The 24326-nt window shown below is 33.4% G+C and overlaps 1 protein-coding gene across 2 annotated transcripts in view; it reads right to left on the bottom strand.

The window, feature by feature from the left end:
* Nucleotides 1–331: 331 nt before the first annotated feature.
* LOC148950013 (putative fatty acyl-CoA reductase CG5065) overlaps nucleotides 332–24326 on the bottom strand; it is a 154353-nt gene continuing 130358 nt past the window's right edge. The window contains exons 6-8 of one of the 2 annotated variants that reach the window (XM_089092073.1): nucleotides 23610–23852; nucleotides 16128–16385; nucleotides 366–730 (exon numbers count right to left, since the gene is read on the bottom strand). In XM_089092073.1, the coding sequence (XP_088948199.1) occupies nucleotides 637–730; nucleotides 16128–16385; nucleotides 23610–23852 (595 nt within the window). In that variant the 3' untranslated portion in view covers nucleotides 366–636. Of the gene's footprint in view, nucleotides 731–16127; nucleotides 16386–23609; nucleotides 23853–24326 lie in introns of both variants that reach the window. The other variant, XM_089092074.1, reaches the window with a different exon arrangement.

Below are 24326 nucleotides of genomic sequence, written 5' to 3'. Positions count from 1 at the left end.
GGTAGCCAACACACAACCACTGTTCCTAATTTCAAAAAAAAATTGCTTTACAACTTCATTCTGGTTTGTTGGTTATAAAATTTACTTTTCCATGTTTGAGCTAGCATACTTGTTAGATTGCTCAGATGATGCGTAATTGGCTCTGTAGTCATGCACAATTTGAATTTATCCACAAGTAATACTGAAATTTGTCTTAGGTTTTTGCTTAGAGACAAACTTTCTTTTACATAGGGACAATTCTGGACCAACTGAGGCATAAACGACATTTAAAAATACAGAGAATTAAAGTGCTGAAAAAAGAAGAAATCGCCAAAAAAAATGACCTATGTGAGAGTAAAGAAATATACAAAAAATTAATCAGTTTTACAGTAAGTACAAACTATAGCGTTAGAATATTTCTCATAAATATACACAGATATCTGAGACAAATTTTTGCAAAAAAATCACTAAAAAAGAAGAGAAATTATACTGATAAAAATAAAAAAAAACTCTATATGCAAAAATCAAAATATACCAAACAAAGGATTATTTTCACACTAAATAGTAAATTTAGTACATTTATTTCAAAGTATATATTCAAAAAAGTCGACTTGTAAATGAAACAAAACATCTTGCCACCGTTGATCCAAACATTTGCTACATTGTACGAGCTGTCTCCGATTTTCTTAGCAGAGTCCGTGCAATGAGAACTGCCAAAGCTAGTCTGAAGGTAAATTGGGCTAGCAACAATCTAAAAACCAAATAATTCTTAATAAGTAAGATTTGGTAAGGAAGCAGTAACAGCGGTCATTTATTCTAAATTAAAATGAAATTCTTTGCAAACAAGTGAACTGAAAAGTTTCAATTAAAATGGAATAAAAGTTAATTATTTTGTAATCGAACTTTTAAACCCAAATAATTGATTTCATGATTTTGTTTTCTTGTTTAAGGTTATAATCATTTTCAACCTCAAAGAAAAGTTTTATTTTTACCGTCCATGAACGATAAAGGATAATTGTTTAGAATCCATAAAGTTTCTAAAGTATTTTGCACCACAAACTCGTTTTAATACCGTTTTAATGATTATTCCATTTTCGACATTTCATTGCCATTAAATACCAACCCCAAGAAGATGATTTGTGAAACGTTAGAATGCATAAAGTCTAATGATCCCTTTACTTATTTTTCTCTTTTTTAGGACCTTTAATTCCTTACGTTTGTTATTATTTATTTCTTTTTTTAATTGTACGTTTGGCAGTTTTATTGGAGAAATTGCAATATTGTATGCCAGTTTATTTAAGTATTAATTAAAAATAATTTCTTTCCATAAAATAATTTTTTCAAAGAAAAGTTAAGAATTACGTTAAACCTATATTTTAGAGCTAAAATAATAAGCAGAAATAAAGTCATATAATTTTACAAACGTAAAACTACAACAAATAACCATCAATTAATAAATAAACCTCAAAACGAAATGAAATTGCTAAATAATTTAATAATCTAAGCAGTTATAATAACTTAATAACGTGATAATTTAAGTTGTTCCTGAGATAGTACTTGTAAACCCTTAGACAATCTGCAGGCTCAAACTGTGAATTTATTTAGTTCAATATCCCCCTAATTATTCTCTAAAGGCTTCACCTCAATGCCCTTATCTCCAGAAGTATCAACAGTTATAGTAGTAGTAGTAGTAGTAGCAGCTGCAGCAGTAGCATTAGTAACAGTGTGCAAATAACACAGTTTTTTTTCTTTACTTTTTTTAATATCTCCCTCAACGCACTGAAATATTCAACTTACTTCTGTAAGCAGTTCCTGGGCATTTGTGGATACATTCTTTGACAGTAGTAGTAGTAGTATGCAAGTATTTTCTTTTTGATTAGTTCTATATTTACTAAAATAAGTCCTTTGAGTTACAACTTAATACTCCAAGCTGTTTCAAACATATAGCTGATACACTGTTTTGACAAGATCATACATTAAGTTCTTGCTATAATTTCTTTTATTCTCATTCTTTTTAGAAAATCCAACTTTCAAAATTCTAGGTCATTTTTTGGGCAGAGAATGCGCCAGTTTCTCCAATCCTTCAAAGAATATTGGTCAACTTGGGATTTAAAAAAATCAAGGAATACAGGAAAACCTAAAGACATGTGCTCCTTCTAAATAAATTGAAACAATTTTTAGTACTTTTTCTATATCTTCTTAAATTGTCATTCTTCTTAAAATATCGTCCATTCAAAACTCTATGTCCCTTATTGGACACACAATAGTACATACATATCTAAAGGTCCCACAACTCACCCCCAATGCCATCTACAATTTAGTCTAACGTTGACAGTACATAATTTATGGTTTTTCTCACTGAGAATGAAAAAAGAGGATTTTTCTCACATTGATGGATGTTTCTTGGATGGTTATGTGTATTGGTCAATTTATTTGTTGTTTTTCATGGATGTCAACATCAATTTATGTCTGTTTTTATTTTTTTTTGTCAGTGAGAATGAAAAAACAGGACTTTTCTCACTTTGATGGATGTTTCTTGGATGGTTATGAGAGTCGGTTAATTTATTTGTTGTTTTTCTTGAATGTCAACAGCAATTTATGTCTGTTTTATGGTTTATATCATTGAGAATGAAAAAGAAGGATTTTTCTCACTTTGATGGATGTTTCAAGGTCAATTTATTTGTTGTTGTTGTTATTGTTCGTCCAGGTTAGAATGCTAGGGCTAACGACTCATGGTCAGTCTAGAGTCAGCAGTCAGAGTGAAAGGATTGAAAAATGAATAAGTTTGAGAAAGAGAGAATTAGATCAAATCTAGTGTTTATGGAAAAACATTTGATTTTGGATGACGATTTTCTCGAGTTATCTCTTCAACGCAGGATATTCTCTCGGGGAACACTTGACAATATAATGAAAACTGATTCTCCCCCATAGGACTATTGTATGAAACTTTTAAGATGTGACTCAAGTGCTTATACTCATTGTACTGATATATTAATTGGAACAAAGCAGAATCATATCGTGGATACACTTTTGAAAACATTGCCAATGGATTCAATGTAAATGGCTCCTCCTTCTAGAGAGATAATGCCACAGAGCTACTCTTCTCTCTATTCCCCTTAATGAATTTATTGAAAGAGGATCGGTTTCGTTTTGGCTGTGAGAGATTTGACATCGGAAACCAAAAAATGTTCTATACATGTCCACTGTGCATGTACACTCTTGGCAGTTGGACTCAATGTGAGAATTGTACAATTATTGATGACTATAGTGAAAAGTGTAAGTTATGTAATCCTTGTAAATTACATAGAGGCTATGCAGTACAAATTAAAGGCTGTAATTCATGCCTTGAGGAGATTTGTGACTCTCTCCCTAGAGGGCATCTGTGCTCCAATTGTCACTATGATAAATGTGATCAGTGGGAGAATACTTACCCAGCTATGATTGGAAAGAATACCAAGCGTGATTTTAGTTTATTTCTACGAGATTGGTATCGTCGTGGATTTAAATTATTCTGGAGGAGGCAGGTTATTATTCTCTATGAGGAGCCAGGTCTACGATTCAACTGTTGAGGTAACAAGACAATTTCGTTTCTACGTCATCGTTTTGACGACACTGCCTATTATGACTATAAACCAAGTGATTTTTATTTGGCAGTTACCGAATGCGATTCACCACTTGAAAACACTCTATGTGATATTGCTTCAAATAGACAGATTGAAACTCGTGAATTTCATAATATGAATGCGTTCTATTGTCGAAACTGTTAGAGACATTTTAAAAGATGATTTTAGATAAGGTTTTAGAAGAGGATTTGAGGGTGAAACTCTGTGGTCGTTATAATACACAAGTTCCATTTGAAAAATGTCGTGAGGTCCTCTACCGCAGCCCCAAAGGGCTCTGATCCCCCTACCCCCCCCCCCAAGGAAACCCCTGGTCCTCAAAGGTCCCCCCGCACCCACAAGGACCACTGGCTTCCCAAAGGCCCCTGAGCCCCCATTTTTTAATACTTTTTTAAGGCTTTATTTTATCTTTTCAGAACAAGTTATTTTCTTTATGTCCATCCTAAACCCATTTTACAAGTTGAAGTACCCATCCTTTTCACCCACAACTTTACTTTACAACTTTTTGAATGCTCCAACACCAAGCAATACTTTTCAAAGGCATTTCAGAACCATTTCTTTTCATAATGTCCCTCCTAACCCCATTTTACGGGTTGAAGTACCCATCCTTTTCGCACACAACTTTACTTTACAGCTTTTTAAGCGCTCCAACACCAAGCAATAATTTTCAAAGGGGATTTCAGAACAAGTTCTTTTCTTAATGTCCTTCCTAAACCCATTTTACAAGTTGAAGTACCCATCCTTTTCACCTAAAACTTTACTTTATAAGTTTGTTGTGTGTGTACAAGTTTTTTTTGTATGTGTAAGTTTTTGTGTGTGTGTAAGTTTTTGTGTGTGTGTGTGTGTAAGTTTTTGTGTGATTTTAAGTTTTATGTGTTTTTAAGTTGTTGTGTGTGTGTAATTTTTTTTATGAGTGTAAGTTTTTATGTGTGTGTTAGTTTCTGTGTGTGTGTGTGCGTAAGTTTTTTTGTGTGTGTTAGTTTTTTTGTGTTTGTGTAAGTTTTTGTGTTTGTTTGTATTTCGTTATGTGTGTGTAAGTTGTGTGTGAAGTTAAGTTTTTGTGTGTGTGTATGTGCTTTTGTGTGTGTATGTTTTTGTGTGTGTGTAAGTTTTTGTGTGTGTATATAATCTTGTGTGTGTGTGTGAGTGTGTGTATGTGTACCAACATCAATTCCATTTTCATAAAATAATGTAAAATTTTTAACTTCAATTCAGATTTTTCTCAAAGAGATGAAAATATTTAAAATATTTTTCTAAATTTTTCATTAAAGATAAAAAAGTTCAAGTTCTCTTCTGAATTTTAGAAAAGAACATAATTCAATTCTAATTTCTCCAGAGAAAATAAAAAGCTTCCACTTCAGTTTTAAGTTCACCAAGACTTGAAAAATTTAAAGTTCACTTCTAAATTTTTCTGTAGAAGATAGGAAAATTTATACTATGATAGTGATTATTTTCCATGAAGATAAAAAGTTTCACTTTAATTCTAAATTTTCTTAAATTCAATTCCGACCTTTCTCAAAGAGATTAAAAAATTTAAAGTTCTGTTCCAAATATTTTCCCGGAAGAAGAAAAGTTCAACTTCGAATCTGAATTTTCTCAATGAAAATGAAATAAGTTATTGATCAATTCTATTTTCCCAAAATAATATAAAAAGTTTCCACTTCAATTCAGATTTATCTCAAAGAGATGAAAAAAGTATAAATACTGTTCCAAATTTTTCGTAGAAGATAGAAAAGTTCAAGTTCTCTTCTGAATTTTACCAAAGAACATAATTCAATTCTAATTTCTCCAGAGAAAATAAAAAGCTTCCACTTTAGTTTTAAGTTGACCAAGACATAAAAAATTTAAAGTTCAGTTCTAAATTTTTCCATAGAAGATAGGAAAAGTTATTTTATGATTGTGATTATTTTCAGTGAAGATGAAAAATTTCACTTTAATTCTAAATTTTCTTAAATTCAGTTCCGACTTGTCACATAGAGATGAAAAAATTTAAAGTTCTGTTCCAAATTTTTCATTGAAGATAGGAAAGTACCCCAACCCCAAAGGGCTCCGATCCCCCTACCCCAACCCCGAAGGAAGACCCCGGTCCTCAAAGGTCCCCCCGCCCCCCAAAGGGCCCCAGGCGTCCCAAAGGCCCCTGAGCCCCCATTTTTTAATACTTTTTTAAGGCTTTATTATATCTTTTCAGAACAAGTTATTTTCTTAATGTCCATCCTAAACCCATTTTACAAGTTGAAGTACCCATCCTTTTCACACACAACTTTACTTTACAGCAATTTTGAATGCTCCAACACCAAGCAATACTTTTCAAAGGGCATTTCAGAACAATTTCTTTTCTTAATGTTCTTCCTAAACCCATTTTACAAGTTGAAGTACCAATCCTTTTCACACACAACTTTACTTTATAAGTTTTTTTTTCATGTGTAAGTTTTTGTATGTGTGTAAGTTTGTGTGTGTGTAAGTTTTTGTGTATGTGTAAGTTCTTGTGTGTGTGTAAGATTTAATGTGTGTGTAAGTTTCTGTGTGTGTATGTGTAAGTTTTTGTGTGTGTGTAAGATTCTGTGTGTGTGTGTTTTTGTGTTTATTTTTGATAGTTTTTGTGTGTGTGTGTGTGTAATTTTCTATAATTTTTTATGTTTTTTTTTGTGTGTGTAAGTTTTTTTGTGTTTTTAAGTTTTTTTTGTGTGTGTGTAAGCTTTTGTTTGTGTGTTATTTTTTGTGTGCCTCTAAGATTTTTTGTGTGTGTGTGTGTGTGTAAGTTTTTGTGTGTGTGTAACTTTTTTTGTATTTTTTAGTTTTTTGTGTGTGTGTGTTTAAGTTTTTGTGTGAGTGTAAGTTTTTATTTGTGTGTTATTTTGTGTGTGTATTTAAATTTTTGTGTTGGTTAGTTTTTTTGTGTGTGTGTAAGTTTTTTGTGTGTGTAAGTTTTTGTTTGTGTGAAATTAGGTTAGGTTAGGCTAGATTAAGCTAGTTTAGGTTAAGTTAGGTTAGGATAGGCTAGCTTACGTACGTGCGCGTACTTAGGCTAACCTAACCTAACCTAACTTAACCTAACCTAACTTAATCTAGCCTAACCTAAACTAATTACACACACACAAAAACTTACACACACAAAAAAAATTAAACACACAAAAAAAACTTACACACACACATAAACTTACAAACACACATAAAAATTTAAACATACACAAAAAAACATAAAAAAACAAAATTACTTAAGTGAAAATAAAAACTTACACACACACATAAAAACTTAGAAACACATAACAAATTACACACACACACAAAAACTTACACACACTCAAAAACTTACACACACACACAAATAGCCAAACAAACAAAAACTTACACACACACACAAGATTACACCAGACAAAAAAAAACTTATACACACACAAAAACTTACACAGACACACATTAACTTACACACACACAAAAACTTACACACACACACTCACAGAAACTTTCACGCATAAAAACTTACAAACAAACACAAACTTACACACACACACAAAAACTCCAAAAAGAAAAAAAAATTAAACACACACAAATACTTACACACACACAAAAACTTACACACACACACACACAAAAACAAACACACACACAAAAACTAAAACAAATAAACAAAAAACTTACACACACACAAAAAACTTTGTGAAAGTTGTTTGTGAAAAGGATGGGTACTTCAACTTGTAAAATGGGTTTAGGAAGGACATTAAGAAAATAAATTGTTCTGAAATGCCCTTTGAAAAGTATTGCTTGGTGTCGGAGCCTTCAAAAATGCAGTATAGTAAAGTTTTGGATGAAAAAGATGGGTACTTCAATTTGTAAAATGGGTTTAGGAGGGACATTAAGAAAAGAACTGGTTCTGAAATGCCTTTGAAAAGTATTGCTTGGTGTCGGATCCTTCAAAAATGCAGTATAGTAAAGTTGTGGATGAAAATGATGGGTACATCAACTACTAAAATGGGTTTAGGATGGACATTAAGAAAATAACTTGTTCTGAAAAGATATAATAAAGCCTTAAAAAAGTATTGAAAAATGGGGGTTAAGGGGCCTTTGGGACACCGAGGGCCCTTTGGGGCACCGGGAGACCTTTGAGGCCCGGGGGATTCGTTCGGGTTTGGGGTAGGGGGGTTGAAGCCCTTTCGGGTTGGGGTATTTTCCTATCTTCAATGAAAAATTTAGAACAGAACTTTAAATTTTTTCATCTCTATGTGAAAAGTCGGAGCTGAATTTAAGAAAATTTAGAATTAAAGTGAAACTTTTCATCTTCACAGAAAATAATCACAATCATAGTATAACTTTTCCTATCTTCTAAGAAAAAATCTAGAACTGAACTTTAAATTTTTTATGTCCTGGTCAACTTAAAACTGAATTGGAAGCTTTTTATTTTCTCTGGAGAAATTATAATTGAATTATGTTCTTTGGTAAAATTCAGAAGAGAACTTGAAATTTTCTATCTTGTTAGGAAAATTTAGAACAGTATTTTAAATTTTTTCATCTCTTTGAGAAAAATTTGAATTGTAGTGGGAAATTTTATATTATTTTAGGAAAATAGAATTGATCAATAAGTTGTTTCATTTTCATTGAGAAAATTCAGAATCGAAGTTGAACTTTTCTTCTTCCTGGAAGATATTTGGAACAGAAGTTTAAATTTTTTCCTCTCTTTGAGACAGGTTGGAATTGAATTTAAGAAAATTTAGAATTAAAGTGAAACTCTTTATCCTCATGGAATATAATCTGTGGAAGCTTTTTATTTTCTCTGGAGAAATTAGAATTGAATTGTGTTCTTTGGTAAAATTCAGAAGAGAACTTGAACTTTTCTATCTTCCATGAAAAATTTGGAACAGTATTTTAAATTTTTTCATCTCTTTGAGAAAAATCTGAACTGAAGTTTAAACTTTTTATATTATTTTAGGAAAATAGAATTGATCAATAAATTATTTCATTTTCATTGAGAAAATTCAGAATCGAAGTTTAACTTTTCTTCTTCCAGGAAAATATTTGGAACAGAATTTTAAATTTTTTCATCTCTTTAAGATAGGTTGGAATTGAATTTAAGAAAATTTAGAATTAAAGTGAAACTTTTTATCTTCATGGAAAATAATCAGAATCATAGTATAACTTTTCCTATCTTCTATAGAAAAATTTACAAGTGAACTTTAAATTATTCATGTCTTCGTAAACTTAAAACTGAAGTGGAAGCTTTTTATTTTCTCTGGAGAAATTATAATTGAATTATGTTCTTTGGTAAAGTTCAGAAAAGAACTTGAACTTTTCTATCTTCTATGAAAAATTTAGAACAGTATTTTAAATTTTTTCATCTCTTTGAGAAAAATCTGAATTGAAGTGGAAATTTTTATATTATTTTAGGAAAATAGAATTGATATGGGCACACACACAAAAACTCACACACACACACACAAAAACTTACACACACACACAAAAACTTACACACAAAAAAAAACTTACAAAAACAAAAAAAAACACAAAAAAACAAAAACTTACACAAACACAAAAACTAAAACACACACAAAAAATAAAATACAAACAAAAAAAAACAAACACAAAAAAAAAAACAAACACACAAAAAATTACACACACACAAAAAAAAACTTACACCCACAAGAAAACAGAAACACATACAAAACAAACTTACACACACATAAAAAATTATAAACTAAAGTTTTGTGTGAAAATGATGGGTACTTCAACTTGTAAAATTGGTTTAGGGCGAATATTAAAAAAAGAAATTTTTCTGAAATGACATTTGAAATGAATTGCTGTGTGCAGGAACATTCAAAACAGCTTTAAATTAAAGTTGTGTGTTAAAGAGTTGGGTGCTTTAATGTGTAAAATGGGTTTAGGAGGGACATTATGAAAAGAACTGGTTCTGAAATGCCTTTGAAAAGTATTGCTTGGTGTTGGAGCATTCAAAAAAGAAGTATAGTAAAGTTGTGGGTGAAAAGGATGGGTACTTCAACATGTAAAATGGGTTTAGGATGGACATTAAGAAAATAACTTGTTCTGAAACGATATAATAAAGCCTTAAAAAAGCATTAAAAAATGGGGGCTCAGGGGCCTTTGGGACGCCGGTGCCCTTGGGCACCGGGGGACCTTTGAGGACCGTGGGCTTCCTTCGGGGTTGGGATAGGGGGAGTGGAGCCCTTTGGGAATGGGGTAGAGGACCTCACGACACTGTTCAAATAAAACTTGTGTATTATAACGACCACAGAGTTTCACCCTCAAATACTCTTCTAAAACCTCTTCTAAAATCATCTTTTAAAATGTCTCTAACTGTTTCGACAATAGAACGTATTCATATTATGAAATTCACGAGTTTCAATCTGTCTATTTGAAGCAATATCACATAGAGTGTTTTCAAATGGTGAATCACCTTCGGTAACTGCCAAATAAAAATCACTTGGATTATAGTCATAATAGGCAGTGTCGTCACAACGATGACGTAGAAACCAAATTGTCTTGTTACTCCAAAAGTTGACTCATAGACATGGCTCCTCCGCCCATAATAATTGAAATACACGATGATACTAATCTCGTAGAAATAAACCAAAATCAAGTTCGGGGTATTTTCCAATCATAGCGGGGTAATTATTCTCCCACTGATCAAATTTATCATAGTGACAATTGGAGTACAGGTGCCCTCTAGGGTGAGTCACAAATCTCTTCAAGACATGAATTACATCCTTTAATTTGTACTGCATAGCCTCTATGTAATTTACATGGATTAAATAATTTACACTTTTCACTATAGTCATCAATAATTGTACAATTCTCACATTGAGTCCAACTGCCAAGAATGTACATGCACAGTGGACATGTATAGAACATTTTTTGGTTTCCGATGTCAACTCTCTCACAGCTAAAACGAAACTGATCCTCGTTCGATAAATTCAGTGAGGGGAATGGGGAGAGGAGTAACTCTGTGACGTTACCTCTTTCGAAGGAGGAGCCATTTACATTGAATCCATTGGGAATGTTTTCAAAAGTATATCCACGGTATTATTCTGCTTTGTTCCAATTAATATATCAATAAATTGAGTATAAGCACTTGAGTCACATCTTAAAAGTTTCATACAATAGTCCAATGGGGGAGAAACAGTTCTCATTATATTTTCAAGTGTTCCCCGAGACAATATCCTATGTTGAAGAGATAGCTCGAGAAAATGGTCATCCAAAATCAAATGTTTTTCCATAAACACTAGGTTTCATATAATACTCTCTTTCTCAAATTTATTCATTTTTCAATCCTTTTACTCTGACTGCTGACTCTAGACTGATCATGAGTCGTTAGCCCTAGCATTCTAAACTGGACGAACAATAACAACAACAACAAATAAATCGGCCTTGAAACATCCATCAAAGTGAGAAAAATCCTGTTTTTTCATTCTCACTGACAAAAACCATAAAACAGACATAAATTGCTGTTGAAATCCATGAAAAACAATAAATAAATTTACCAACACTTATAACCATCCAAGAAACATCCATCAAAGTGAGAAAAATCCTGTTTTTTCATTCTCACTGACAAAAACCATAAAAACAGACATAAATTTATGTTGACATCCATGAAAAACAACAAATAAATTGACCAACACACATAACCATCCAAGAAACATCCATCAATGTGAGAAAAATCCTGTTTTTTCATTCTCAGTGGGAAAAACCATAAATTATGTACTGTCAACGTTAGACTAAATTGTAGATGTCAGCAGGGGTGAGTTGTGGGACCTTTAGATAGGTATCTACTGAGGACTAGTGCCCTTTTTAATAGTCGAAAGTCATTGGAGGGTAACTAGCCCCCCTCTCACGCCCACCATTCCTCCATACACATCCAATAAAAATTTTCATATAGCCATTTTTTTCAACGTAGTAGAAAATTCTGGAAATTAGGTCTTAGAGGATGACAACCACCCTAACATCCCTTAGGGTAAGGGTTGTAATTTATGCCGTGGGCGCATATAAGGTGTTTATAGAAAGCGTTGTCGTTTCAAAAAGGGTTCATTCGATTGGAAATTGAAAGACCGAGTGCCCTTTTTAATAGTAGAAACTGATTGAAAGGCTTGACAGGTTTATAGTAAAGATCGATTTGGATATAATGTATTATTTTTTTGTAGTTTTTTTTAGAACAGGACACTTCGTATCGAGGGAGTTGTCGTGGGAACTTCAAGAAGGGCTCATTCGATTGAAAATAGAAAGGGCTAATGCCCTTTTCAATGGTCGAAAGGGATTTGAGGGCAACTAGTCGCCCTCCCACACTCACCCTCCCATTTGCCCATTATGTTTAGAAACTAAATGTTGCCTTAAGATTAAATCAAAGTGCAATTTGGTAATGCTAATTCCCAATAAGGCGCCTCAGCAGTATCCCAAGAACGACTCAGGGTATTATGTTCTGACTTTCGGGGCCACTTCTGCACTTAAAATTTAACCAAATCAAAATAGCGTATGTGTATCCAAGCTGTTAAAGAAAATAAACAGATTTTTTTGCGAATGGTATCAAGTTTTCTATTGCAGGTCAACTAGAGGAGGTATGAAACTAAATTAAACATTACTATTTGTGTCCAGATTTTTAAAAGGATGTATTTGTTAAAAATTAATGAAAATTTTGTTCCAGCATACAAATAGCAGGCCAAACTGTAAAGTCTTAAGAAAACTAAAAGATTTAAAATATAAATGGTTAGGAAGGGTTAAATGGTTATGTTAGGAGAAATATAAAGAAAACAGAAGTCGTTTGAAATTTATAAAATAGAGGTTTTGGAATATTCTTACTTTGTGCAAGAATATACGTAAAGCCAAAAGAGTAAGGTTTGGAGTTAAAAGAGTGTCTACTTCATGCTGGGAGTAACCCCAAGAAAAGGTGTTTTCGCACTATTAGGGTAGGTAAACTATTCTGAGTGAGTAAAACCCTGAAAATGAGCTGTAGCGGCATAGCCCCCTTAAAACTAGGTGCATAAGTCTTGGTGCATAATGTAGAAAGTAGCCCTCTGAAAAGCTGGTAGGTAATGTAGGATAGGCACACCGTGTTGGGGGGGGGGGGGTTACAAAAAGGATTTTTCATGGGGGGTACAAAAATAGCTTTAAAAAACACATCAAAAATTTGTTTACATTCATTTTCGTTACCTTTTTACGAGTCAAACAAACATTTCGGGGAGGCTAGTTTCAAACCCCCTTATCCCCCCTCTTTTCGATATGGTCTTTCCACATGGTGTAAAGGATTTTTAAGTGAACATCCCCCCTTAAAGCAAATACTTTAAGAAAAAGGATAAAGTTGACTTCAGTTTCGAAAAACCGGAACGACTTCTACTAGCGAGTTTTTGAAATGTAAAAAGATATTGTTTTAAGAACCCCCAAAAATAAAATTTAGTGCTCCTTAAAACAAAGTTTATTGTGCACGTAAGGAGTAAACGCTGAAAAGCTGGTGAAAAATCTAGGATAGGTATACCTTGCTTAGAGCGAAACTCCCCGAAAACGCTATTTAGTGCCCCTAAAACCCTGTAGCAGTTAATCCCCCCTATTCTAGATTTATCGACGATCTAAAACGAAATTAATAGGAAAAGAATATTTATTACAAATATCAGGCAAAAATTCTTATAGAAACTACTAATAATGAGATTTGGCGTAAATTGACATAATGTACCTTTTCTGGAACGATGATGAAGGTTCTTATATTCTTTTCCTTTTATACGAACCTTTTTGTATGATTCCTCGAAGAATGGGAAGAATTTCGGTATGGAGAATCTTTTTCTGAATCTTTTATTTTGCTTTCAAACATACTGGATCTTGTTTTTAGAGAACCTCCTTATGCTCTTGAGCTTTCTTGAGATGGTAAAAGTCTCCCTTTTCTATTACTTAAGAAATATTACTTAAGAAATATTTTCCATAAAAAGAAGTTTTCAAAAACATAACGAGCCATATTAAACTTAAGACCAGCAGAAATAAATTTCTATAGTAGTTCAAACTCAAAACGGCCAGGAATTACTATTTAAGAATTAATGAAACCTAAAACGATTTTGGCTATTGTCATCTTGCCCATCACCAAGCCGTAAAAAATTTAAATTCTATCGCGCTAATTGCACTTCACTAGAAAATAGTTATAATATATACATATTTGTTTACATTTATTACTTAGAAAATAGAAATTAAAGTGAGAAAAAAAAAATCTTAAGTTATTGAGTTAATATCATTATATATGAAATATTAAATTTATTTTCACTAGTTCGTTCCAGTCATCTCTGCTGTTATAGTTATTTATTTTTTATTTGTCGATGATCTTCTGAAAAATAAAATACACTGCTCAAAATGTATACAGTTTTTAGTATTGTAAAATATAAACAAAAATATTGGTAACATAGTTCTTTTTCAGTAAAGCCCAAATCAAAAGCTAGGCTTTAGACTTTTACAGTTAGGGGAGAGAGAAGGTGACAGTAGCAAAACCCTTGTTTCTAGTAATTTTTATTCGTTTAAGTTTGATTTGAAAATTAAATTAAATTTTTACTCGATTCATTATTCACTATTGGTCTATTTTTGAATCTGTTATCTTAACGTTTGCTATGATAGCTAATTTTAATTTTTGTTCGTTTTGGGTTCAATTTATTTTTTTAATAGTAATTTCCGGTTATTATGAATTTGAACTTTTTTAAGTTTCTACTGGCCTTGAATTTAATATGGTTCTTTACTTTTCATTGAAAAACTTAATTTTTTGAAAAGTTTTTTGATTAATTAAATCAAAATATTGTTTCTAATTTAGAAATTAAGCGGAAAGAAAAACGCAACTTAAAACATGAAGATCGCAGATTTTTACGATAAAATCTCCGAATTCTGATTACAATGAACATAACAATCCTTTAAAAAATTCAATCCTTTAAAAAATTCAAATCCTTTTAAAAATCCTTTTAAAAATTCATAAATCCTTTAAAAAATTCATGTAACTGATATGTTTGAGCGCACTTATCGAGACAAGACTTCCTTAGGTTGTTAAAAGAGGGATTATTGAATTAAATCCATTGATTTTTTCAAGTTTACTGAAAAGTAAAGAGCAATATCAAAACTTAAAATTTGCATACTAAGATTACAAAAGATATTGTAAACTGAATATTTTTAATGATGCAATAAGAAAATTCAATTTACAGGCTAGAAGATTCTGGCAAAAAAATTCCAAATTTAGATTACTATGAACCAAAATATGATATATCCATAAGAAGATTTCATAATTGAAACCTACAGTTTATCTTTACTTACCGAGAGGTAACTTCCTGTTGTTGTTCAGAAGGTGAATATTGCCATAAATTCATAGATTTCTTCAAGTTTAGAAATTCAATGGAAAGTATAAAGCAATTTCATGAATTAATTGACATGAAACCTTTTGAGATTGTTAGAGGGGAGGCCTAATCTTAAATTAAATTCATGAAATTATCAAGTTTAGACAATCAGTGAAGAATAAAGATCAACATTAAAACTTAAAATGTGCATTGTTAAGCTACATAAAGAAAACAGGACTAAGGAGCTTGTTGAAAATCATTAACAAATACTCTCAATTCTGGTATTATGTATACATACTTTTTTAATAAAAAATTAAAGCCAAAGGATGTATCCCATCTTCTTTACAATAATTATTGAAATAGATTGTAGGACAGCATTGAACCACATATGGATGTCATAATTTTTCCATTAAATAGAGCTTACAATGCTTGAACTGTGACTGTAAAAAAAAAATTTCGAGAACTATCTACGAAAAAAATCAAAAAAATTGATTTACCCATGTAAATTTTTAAGGGCTATGTCAAATCAAATTTTATGAGCCTCAAGGTTCAAACACTATCAAATAAGTCAAAAAATTCATATTAACCAGACTATTTATTACTATAATCTGGCTAATTGTGATCTAAAAAGTTTATTAAAAAAACATTATAATTGACTACTCATAAATCTTGTTATCTCACAGTTCGAAATAGACTCGTTAAATATATATGAATAATCCTAAGATATATGATATATAATATATAATCCATATATATGATATATAATATAATATATATATAATATATATCCTAAGATATATGATATATAATCCTAAGATATATGAAATGACAGAAAAGAAATGTTTGTTTGTAATAAAGGAACTAAAGCTCCTGGGTCAAGTTCACTCTTAGAAAAGTTCGTTCTTCTTGATTGGGCAATCAACTATGTACAGATGGGCTTTGCCCTGCCCCATTTTATCTCAAGTTCTCGGCTAATTGGGAAAATATCCCAAGTTCACTCGCTCAGTGTTTATTCTCACTATTTGTTTACTCCATTGAACCTAATTCAAATGCAGATTAGGTATTTGTGAGGGGGCATCCGCTTAATATTAAGAGTACCTTCTACTGTATTAGGTCCTGTTTAAGTTAAATTGTTTGGCTCGGTAAAATTTTCTAGTTAACCAGGGAAATCTTGTAAGAGAAAATGAAACAGAGAAAATTCCTGGAGTTTGGCAAAAAAACTAGCGTGAGGTTCATAAATTACCGTCTCATGCGGCTTTTGGCAGCAGGTAGGGTGTGCAGTTCATCCTTAAGAGCGAATTTCCGGATCCCCAAATAATAAGTAAAAAAATATTCGTCCCAATCACTGGTTCGTGAATCAAAATTGAAGATGGCTCTGTCAATGGCATTCATTCGCTGGATTAAGGCGCAGGTATTGTCACTTCTTGTGCGCCATTCGTGAGTTGTGTAGAACTGAACACAATCCACCAATTTCATAGCTTTCTTATGCAAACGCACCATACTAAAAGGGAAAGTCTGGATAAACTTGCGAGAATAAATAGAAAAGCTGGGACATATTTTGCTTAGGAGTAAATTAGACACGGTTCCTCTTTCCTAACCATCGAAATGAGTAGCTAATTTAATTTTTAAAAGGTATTGAATTCATTATAATATATATTTTAGTGTTTTTATTTGTGCAGATTTTACACAACTTAACAGTTGTATGATTTTGTTTGCCAGCTCACTGTTTCGTGGAAGACAACGAATGTATCATTCTTAATAGTTCAAGTCGAGTGGTTACAATACTAGGCTTGAAGTTCTTTGTTCGTTAGAACAGGGGCGCAAGTTACAGTGTCACTTGTTATTTGTTTCAGAACAGCGGTCAGTGACATGATATTGTGAGCTCAGAGAGAGTTAATCCAGCTCTAAATTGGTACCTGCAGAAATCTGGGAAGGTAAACAGAAACAGTGTGTGAAAGCACAAAATGACTTACCCCAAACCCCCCATTGCACCATCTGGCTGAAGGATACTGGAACTGAGATCAACACCACCAGTAGACACTGTAAGGTCCAAATGCCGTATTATTTACCCTTTTTACCTTCTTTTTAATTATGCTAAGCTACCAAAACAGGACTATTAAGGAATTCTTCATCAGAATTTGTATGTACAGAGCACCTACCACTAAGTTTCAGATTTACGTAAGAATCGAGATCAATTTATACGATCATGGAAAGGATATTTATAATCTTTTTAAAGCTAGAAATAAGTTTTGGAATAACCTCTATGCTGATATTTGTATATATATATATATATATATATATATATATATATATATATATATATATATATATATATATATATATATATATATATATATATATATATATATATATATATATATATATATATATATATATATATATCCTACCTAAACTATATAAATCCTACCTAAAATCATACGATTCTTGCTTAAATCTTAGATATACATACTAACGATGGAGATAAATTTATGAGACAAACCAATTAAAAAAATTTACATACACACAAGAGGTAAACTCACCTCTTTTGCCAACCAGCGTCGAAGCTAACCCATCAGCCCAATAGAAACCCAAAGTTAAAGTTGTATTATCCCTAAATTATAAATCAATGGGCAATGATTCAATTAGCCCGTGTGATGACTCACATAGAATATTAATATCAAGCCAACATATTTTCTCTTGAAATATTTACAAATTTCATACGGGTCTGATATTCAGGGTCAGGGGCAGCTCCTTTCCCGTCAGATATTTGACCACACACTTATTACTAGTCACTTCATACACGCTTCATTCTTCATGCCACACACATCATACTAGTCAGCCTCTAAAAACACAAAATATGAACTTCAAAATCCCAAGTAGTCTTCCAATGCTGCATCTCTGACCATTGTCTGTACTGCTGCTCCCAGCAGTTATAATGCTATCAAACATGACTCTATTGTAGAACAACAGTGGTAATGGGAAGCTATCAGAACCAGGTTTAGGATTTTAAGGAAGGCAATCCAAGAGACAAGTGGAAAATAATCCGACTACTATAATCAATTGATATCTGGGTCTAGCCTGAGGGGAATGCATATATTCACCAGCCAACCAGAATATTAAAGAAATAAAAAAGGACAAAATCATATGAGTTTTAAATTATCACTTATTTTTCAAAGCCTTGAAGCACAATTAAATCAGGATTTTTTTTTTTCGTTCTCATGAATTTACTTTGAGGAAAGCAAAGAATTTGGTTCTGGCTAGTGGGACTACACCAGATGTTAGAACGGACAGGCTTAACTAGCTTTTCAACCTCTAACAAAGAGAAAAATAATCCACATTTCAATTAGAGCAAAACTTGCCCAATGGCTTAATTTGCGATTGCTCGTTGCATAAGATAAAAAAGGGTTGCATTACTGATTGGGGTAAAGAAAAATGGGTTAAAAATCTGAGTGAAACAAAAATGAGCATATTCTGGGCCCCATCCCTGTGGGATAATCAAATGAAGAACAAGTGTTTATGCCAACTGAATCTGAAGCATGGAAATAATGCGCAAGAGAGTTTTTTGGGGAATAAATGTCAACTCCACTACATGGTAAGAATACAGAACTGGTTTAAAGGGTGAAGATTCGGAGGGGACGGGTAGTGGATGATAATGGGAGAAGGTATCTCACCAGGACCCTAGTTCAGAAGGGCTAAGACTCAATAAAGGGATTACAAATGGCCCAGCCGTTGGGAGTTGAAAGAACTTGCTATCAACCGTGGCTTCCCAAGAGTGCCTCCCTCTCAGGTGGCAAGTGGTTCTCCCACCCCTACAATTAGAATAATTACCCTTTAGAGTTGACAGAACAGATCAAAATTCCTTCCGAAGCTTTTCCAGCCCAAGCCAAAATTTAACACTACCCTAGTTTTCCAAAGCCTGCTGCAGTCCCTTCAATTCTATCTTTTAACCATATCTGGATGTCCCCAAGGGGTCAAAGACCTCTTTCTTCACCCTAAGCTCATTCATACTCCCTCTTTTTTAATCTTCACAAAGTCTTACCGTCTGCCATTGCAAACTGAAGTTTCAAAAAACGTATCTTTTTTGTATTTCTGTTTCATTTCTACTTTTCTTTTTACTCCCTTTCCACTTTTTTCGTCATGCAAAATAAATCATCAGTAGATGCAAATTAAGGTTTAGTGTTCTTCATCTTTAACTGAATTAAATTTAAAAAGCTAATTTTTTTAGAGTAAGGAGCAACATTAAAACTTAAAACAAACAGAAATTATTACGTATATGAGGGATGTTGCCCTCGACACCTCGCTCTCACGCTAAAGTTTTTTGACACTTTAAAGAAAGTTAATTATTGAGACAACATTTTAACTTTAGCGTAAAGAGCGATTTGTTGAGGAGGGGGAAACCCCCCTCATATACATATTAATTTCTGTTCGTTTTAAGTTTTAATGTTGCTCCATACTTTCAGTTAAAAACACTTAATTTCTTCTCTGACCTTAATTTCTTAAATTTAATTTCTGCTCGTTTTTTAAATAACGCCAGGATATCTGGCACCACCTCCACGGAATAATCCCCCTCCCAACAAAAATATCCTTTGGATAATTCAAGCCAGTCGAAAATTACCCCGGACTATTACCTTTAATATCTCCACGAGTAAAATTGAATCTGTAAAGAGAAAGCAAGATATATAAAGAAATTTAGTATAGGAATTCTGGCAAATTTTACCAGTGTAAAATTTTCCTTGAAAAGTTCACCCCCTGAAGTCTTCCCTTTCCATGGAAAATTCTCCCTGCGCAAAATCCTCCCAGCAGAAAATCCGTCCCCCTCTCCACACCCGAAAAATATATGCATACTTCCCAATAACAAATACTCTATGTAAACAATGGACACATTTTATAACTTAAAGACCTTTTCCCAGGTGCTGTGGCGAGTTATGTTATCTTCAAAAAATATAGTTATGGGGCCTTCCAAATATGTTGAACAAAATATCTATCTCAAAGTTTTGATCAGACGATTTTGAGAAAAAAAAGTGGCTATGACCTGAATTCTATGACTTTCAGGGGGTTTTTCCCCCTTTTTCCGAAAATCAGGCAAATTTTCTCAGGCTCATAGCCTTTTTTAGATAAAACTAAACTTAATGAAACTTATATATTTGAAGTCAGCATAAAAATTCGATTTTTTTCATTATTCTATTGGTGTCAAAATTCTGTTTTTTAGAGTTTCAGTTACAATTGAGCTGGGTCGCTCCTTACTTACAGTTCGTTACCACCAAATATTTAACTTATCTGTTGTAGTTTGGTTTTCTATTTCTTTTCTCTCTCTTAGTTTTATTGATTTTGTTGCAGTATCAAATGAATTGTCAGGCTCTTAAAAAAGAACTGGTACTTTCAATTTCTAATCGTTTGAGCCGTCTACAAAGTTTATACGACCGTTCCTTTACATAAAATCTTATAAGCCCTCATGGAAAAAATTATAACCCTTGATCCTGGGCTTTGTGGGGCTCTGTCAGCCCAAAAGGCATCGTTATATGATACATGAACTATTTAAACAAAATGGCTAATCATTTTAGCTAATCATTTGAGCTTCCTCAAGAGTTTATGTGGCCATACCCTTCCATAAAATCTTACATATCCACAGGAAATAACTTACAACACTTGCCACTGGCCTCTGGGAGGATTTGTCAACCCTGGAGTTTTTTTTAAGTGATCTTTGGTCTATTTTTAACAAAATGGCTGTCTCAAAAATTTGATCGGATGTAATTGTGGAAAAAGGGCATAGTTGCCATAGGCGTAGTTGCATAGGGGGGGGGGGAATAGTTGCCTCCAGTCCCTTTTGATTCTTAAAAGGAAACTAGAAATTTCAATTTCCAATCCAATGAGCCCCCCTCTAAAGTTTATACGAACACCCCTTCAATGAAAACCTTACATGCCCCGGGGCATAACTTACAACACTTGCCGCCAGATTCTAAGAATGTTGTGTCAACCCCGGAGTTTCTGTTAAATGAAACTTGGTCTGTTTTGGATAAAATGAATTTCTCAAAATGCGATTGGATGCATTTGGGGAAAAAAGCTCATGGAGGTGGGATAACTTCCCTCCTTCACTTTTGACTCTGATAAACGGAGCTATAACTTTGAATTTCTAAACATTTTAGCCCCCTTTGAAGTTTATAAGAACACCTCTTCCATGAAATCCTTATATGCCCACGGAGCACATATTACAACACTTGCCCTCGGGCTCTGGCAGTTGTGTTGACCTTGAAATTTTTGTTATCTGATCTTTGAAATATTTTGAACAGAATGACTATCTAAATTTTTTGATCAGATTCATTAGCGAGAAAGGGCTTAGAGGGGGGAGGGTATTTGTCCACCGATTTGTTTTGACTCTTAACAAGTGCTTTAGAACTTCAGATTTTCAAACATTTCAGCTACCTCTGAAGGTTATGCGACTATCCATTTCATAAAAACCTTATATGTCCCCAGGGTGTGACTTACAACACTTTCCCAGGCTCTGGGAGGTTTTATTGATCCCGGAGTTTTGTTATCTGATTTTTGAACTAGTTCTAACAAAATGGCTATCTCGAAATTTTCAGCAAATGCATTTGGGGGGAAAAGGGTGTGGGAGGAGCTAGTTGACCTTCGATCACTTCTGTCTCTTAAAAAAGGAAGAAGGACTTTCATTTTCAAATCATTTTAGCCCTCTCTAAAGTTTATACGACAACCTCTTCTATTAGAACCTTATACGTCCCCTGAGTATAACTTACAAATCTTCCTTCTAGAGTCTGGGGGGTTAAGTTGACCCTGAAGTTTTGTTATCTGATCTTCAAATTATTTTGAACCAAATTGCTATCTAACAATTTGGATCGCATATAGTTGGTGAAAAGAGGGCGTTGGTGGGTTTAGATGCCCTCCGATCACTTTCTACTCCTAAAAATGGAAATAAAACTTCAAATTTACAACCAAATGAGCCTCCTCCGATGTTTATACGATATTCCCTTCCATAAAACATTGTATTCCCCCTGGGAATAACTACCCTTGACCCAGGGCTCTAAGGGGCTCTGTTAACCCCACAGGTATTGTTTTATGACGGACAAACTGTTTTGAACAAAATAGGTATCTCAAAATGTTCACCAAACACATTTTGGGAAAAAGAGCGCGAAAAAGGGTCTAGTTACCTTCTAATCACTTTTGACTCTTCAATAAAAACCTTTTTCGTCGCAGGGTATAAATTACAACACTTGCCCCCACGCTCTGGGGTTTTTTGTCCACCCCTGATTTTTTTTTTTTATGTTTTTTGGTCTATTTAAATAAAAACGACTGTATAAAACTTCCACCAGATGCCCTTAGAGAAAAAAGACCGGGGGGCTAGTTGCCCTCCGATCACTTTTTATTCTCAAAAAGGGAACTATATCTTTCAAGTTCTAATAATTTGAGCCCAATCTTATGTTTACACTAACACCTCTTTGATAAAATCCTTACATGTCCCCGAGGCATAACTTACAACCCTTGCCCCAGAGCAATGGGGGGCTATTTCGTCCTCTAAGCTTTGTTATGTGATCTATGGACTATCTTCAACAAAACAGGCATCGCAAAATTGTGATGATTTTCATTAGGGGGAAAGAGGGCGTGGGGAGGATGTAGATGCCCTCTGATCACTTTTGACTTTAAAAATGGACCTAGCACTTTCAATTCCCAATCAAATGAGTTCCCTCTGAAGCTTTTTCGACAACCCATTCAGTAAAAACCTTATCTACCCCCGGGGCACGACTTAGAGAACTTGTCTCCGGGCTCTAATGGGTTTTGTTAGCCCCTAAGTTTTGTTATCTGATCTTTGAACTATTTTGAACAAATGGTATTTGCCCTCCGATAATTGTTGACTCTTAAAAAGACACTAGAACTTCCGATTTCCAACCAAATGAGTCCATTTTGAAATTTATATGACTACCACTTCTGTAAAAACCTTAAATGCTCCCAGGGCATTACTTACGACACTTGCCCGTGGGCTCTGAGGGGTTATGTCGACCCCAGAGTTTTTATCTAAAAAAAGGGCACAGGAGAGGGGGGGGATAAATGCCATCCAATCGCTTTTGAGTCTAAAAAAACACTAGAACTTTCTGTTTCAAATCGATTTTCTTCCTTCCAAAGTTTATATGACCACTCCTTCTATATGAAGTGGCTGTGGTAAACAAATTTGAATAAATAATAAAACATTGACGCCTTTTGGCCTTTACTATAGGCAATGCTATAGCGTTATCTCTGATGTCATGTTTAGTTTAATTTATTTTAACTTATTTTTGTCCTTTTGATAAAAGCTCCAGGACGTGCAGTTGAAACATTCGGATTGTTGTTGTTGATTTTTTTTTCACTGTTTAATTTAAATTATAACCCATTTTCTCTCTTAGGTTTAGAAGCCTATTTTAAAATTCTTCCACTTGAAGCAAACTTTAAAAGGGATTTAGCGAGATAGTCGGTTACTACTGATTAAAAACTAAAGTTAACTACGAAAATCAAAAGAAAAAAAACGGACAACCACAAATTCGTTACATAAAGGAGACAGAAGTTAACGCAAAAAATATAAATAAAAAAAGGTAACAAAAGAAGATAATAAGCAGAAAAATAGGAAAGCTGAGAAACATAAAAATAAATTGGAGATCATGAATTGTAGCTCATGAGGTGTGTTTAACATCTAACGCTGTAATAATGCACATATCTATCGAAATAAGTAAATAAAACTTACAAAGGTTTCTTGCCACAAATATGAAAAGCACCGTCTAGCAAATATGCAGGGGCGATCTGACGTAAGAACTGATCTACACGATGGTGGAAAATATTATTCTTGAAGCTTACTCTAGGAAGCCACACAGCTTTACCAAGTGGATATTCATACATCAAAGGGTACATTGCGTTTCTTAACATGTCCCAGGTAACTGGATTTAGACCAGTAGATGCTAAGAATACGGTAGGACTGGTGTGCTGTCTCCTGCAAATGAAATAAGTATATAATAGAATATAAGGGAGTTACAGAATAATTAAAGCTCTAACGTCATTTTATAATTGTAACTGTGAAAAAAATGACCAGCTCATGAGGTAGTATCAAATAGTTCGTGGTAACGAACTGTAAGTAAGGAGCGATCCAGCTCAATCGTAACCGAAACTCTTAAAAAAGGAATTGTGCTACCCATAGATACATCAAAGAATCAGATTTTTACGCTGATTTCAAATATATAAGTTATCATGTTTAGTATTACCCATCAAAAGTTACGAGCCCGAGAAAATTTGCCTTATTTTTGGAAAGAGGGGAATACACTCCCTAAAAGTCATAGAACCTTAATAAAAATCACACCATCAGATTTAGCGTAGCAAAGAACCCTACTGTAAAGGTTTCAAGCTCCTATCTGCAAGAATGTGGAATTTCATATTTTTTGCCAGAAGAAAGACCACGGATGCTTGTTTA

The sequence above is a fragment of the Artemia sp. Qi Xiang Cuo genome, chromosome 7 (genome assembly GCF_049724085.1).
Source record: "Artemia sp. Qi Xiang Cuo chromosome 7, ASM4972408v1, whole genome shotgun sequence".
NCBI classification, from domain to species: Eukaryota; Metazoa; Arthropoda; class Branchiopoda; order Anostraca; family Artemiidae; genus Artemia; species Artemia sp. Qi Xiang Cuo.
This window is presented reverse-complemented; position numbering and strand designations above follow the sequence as displayed.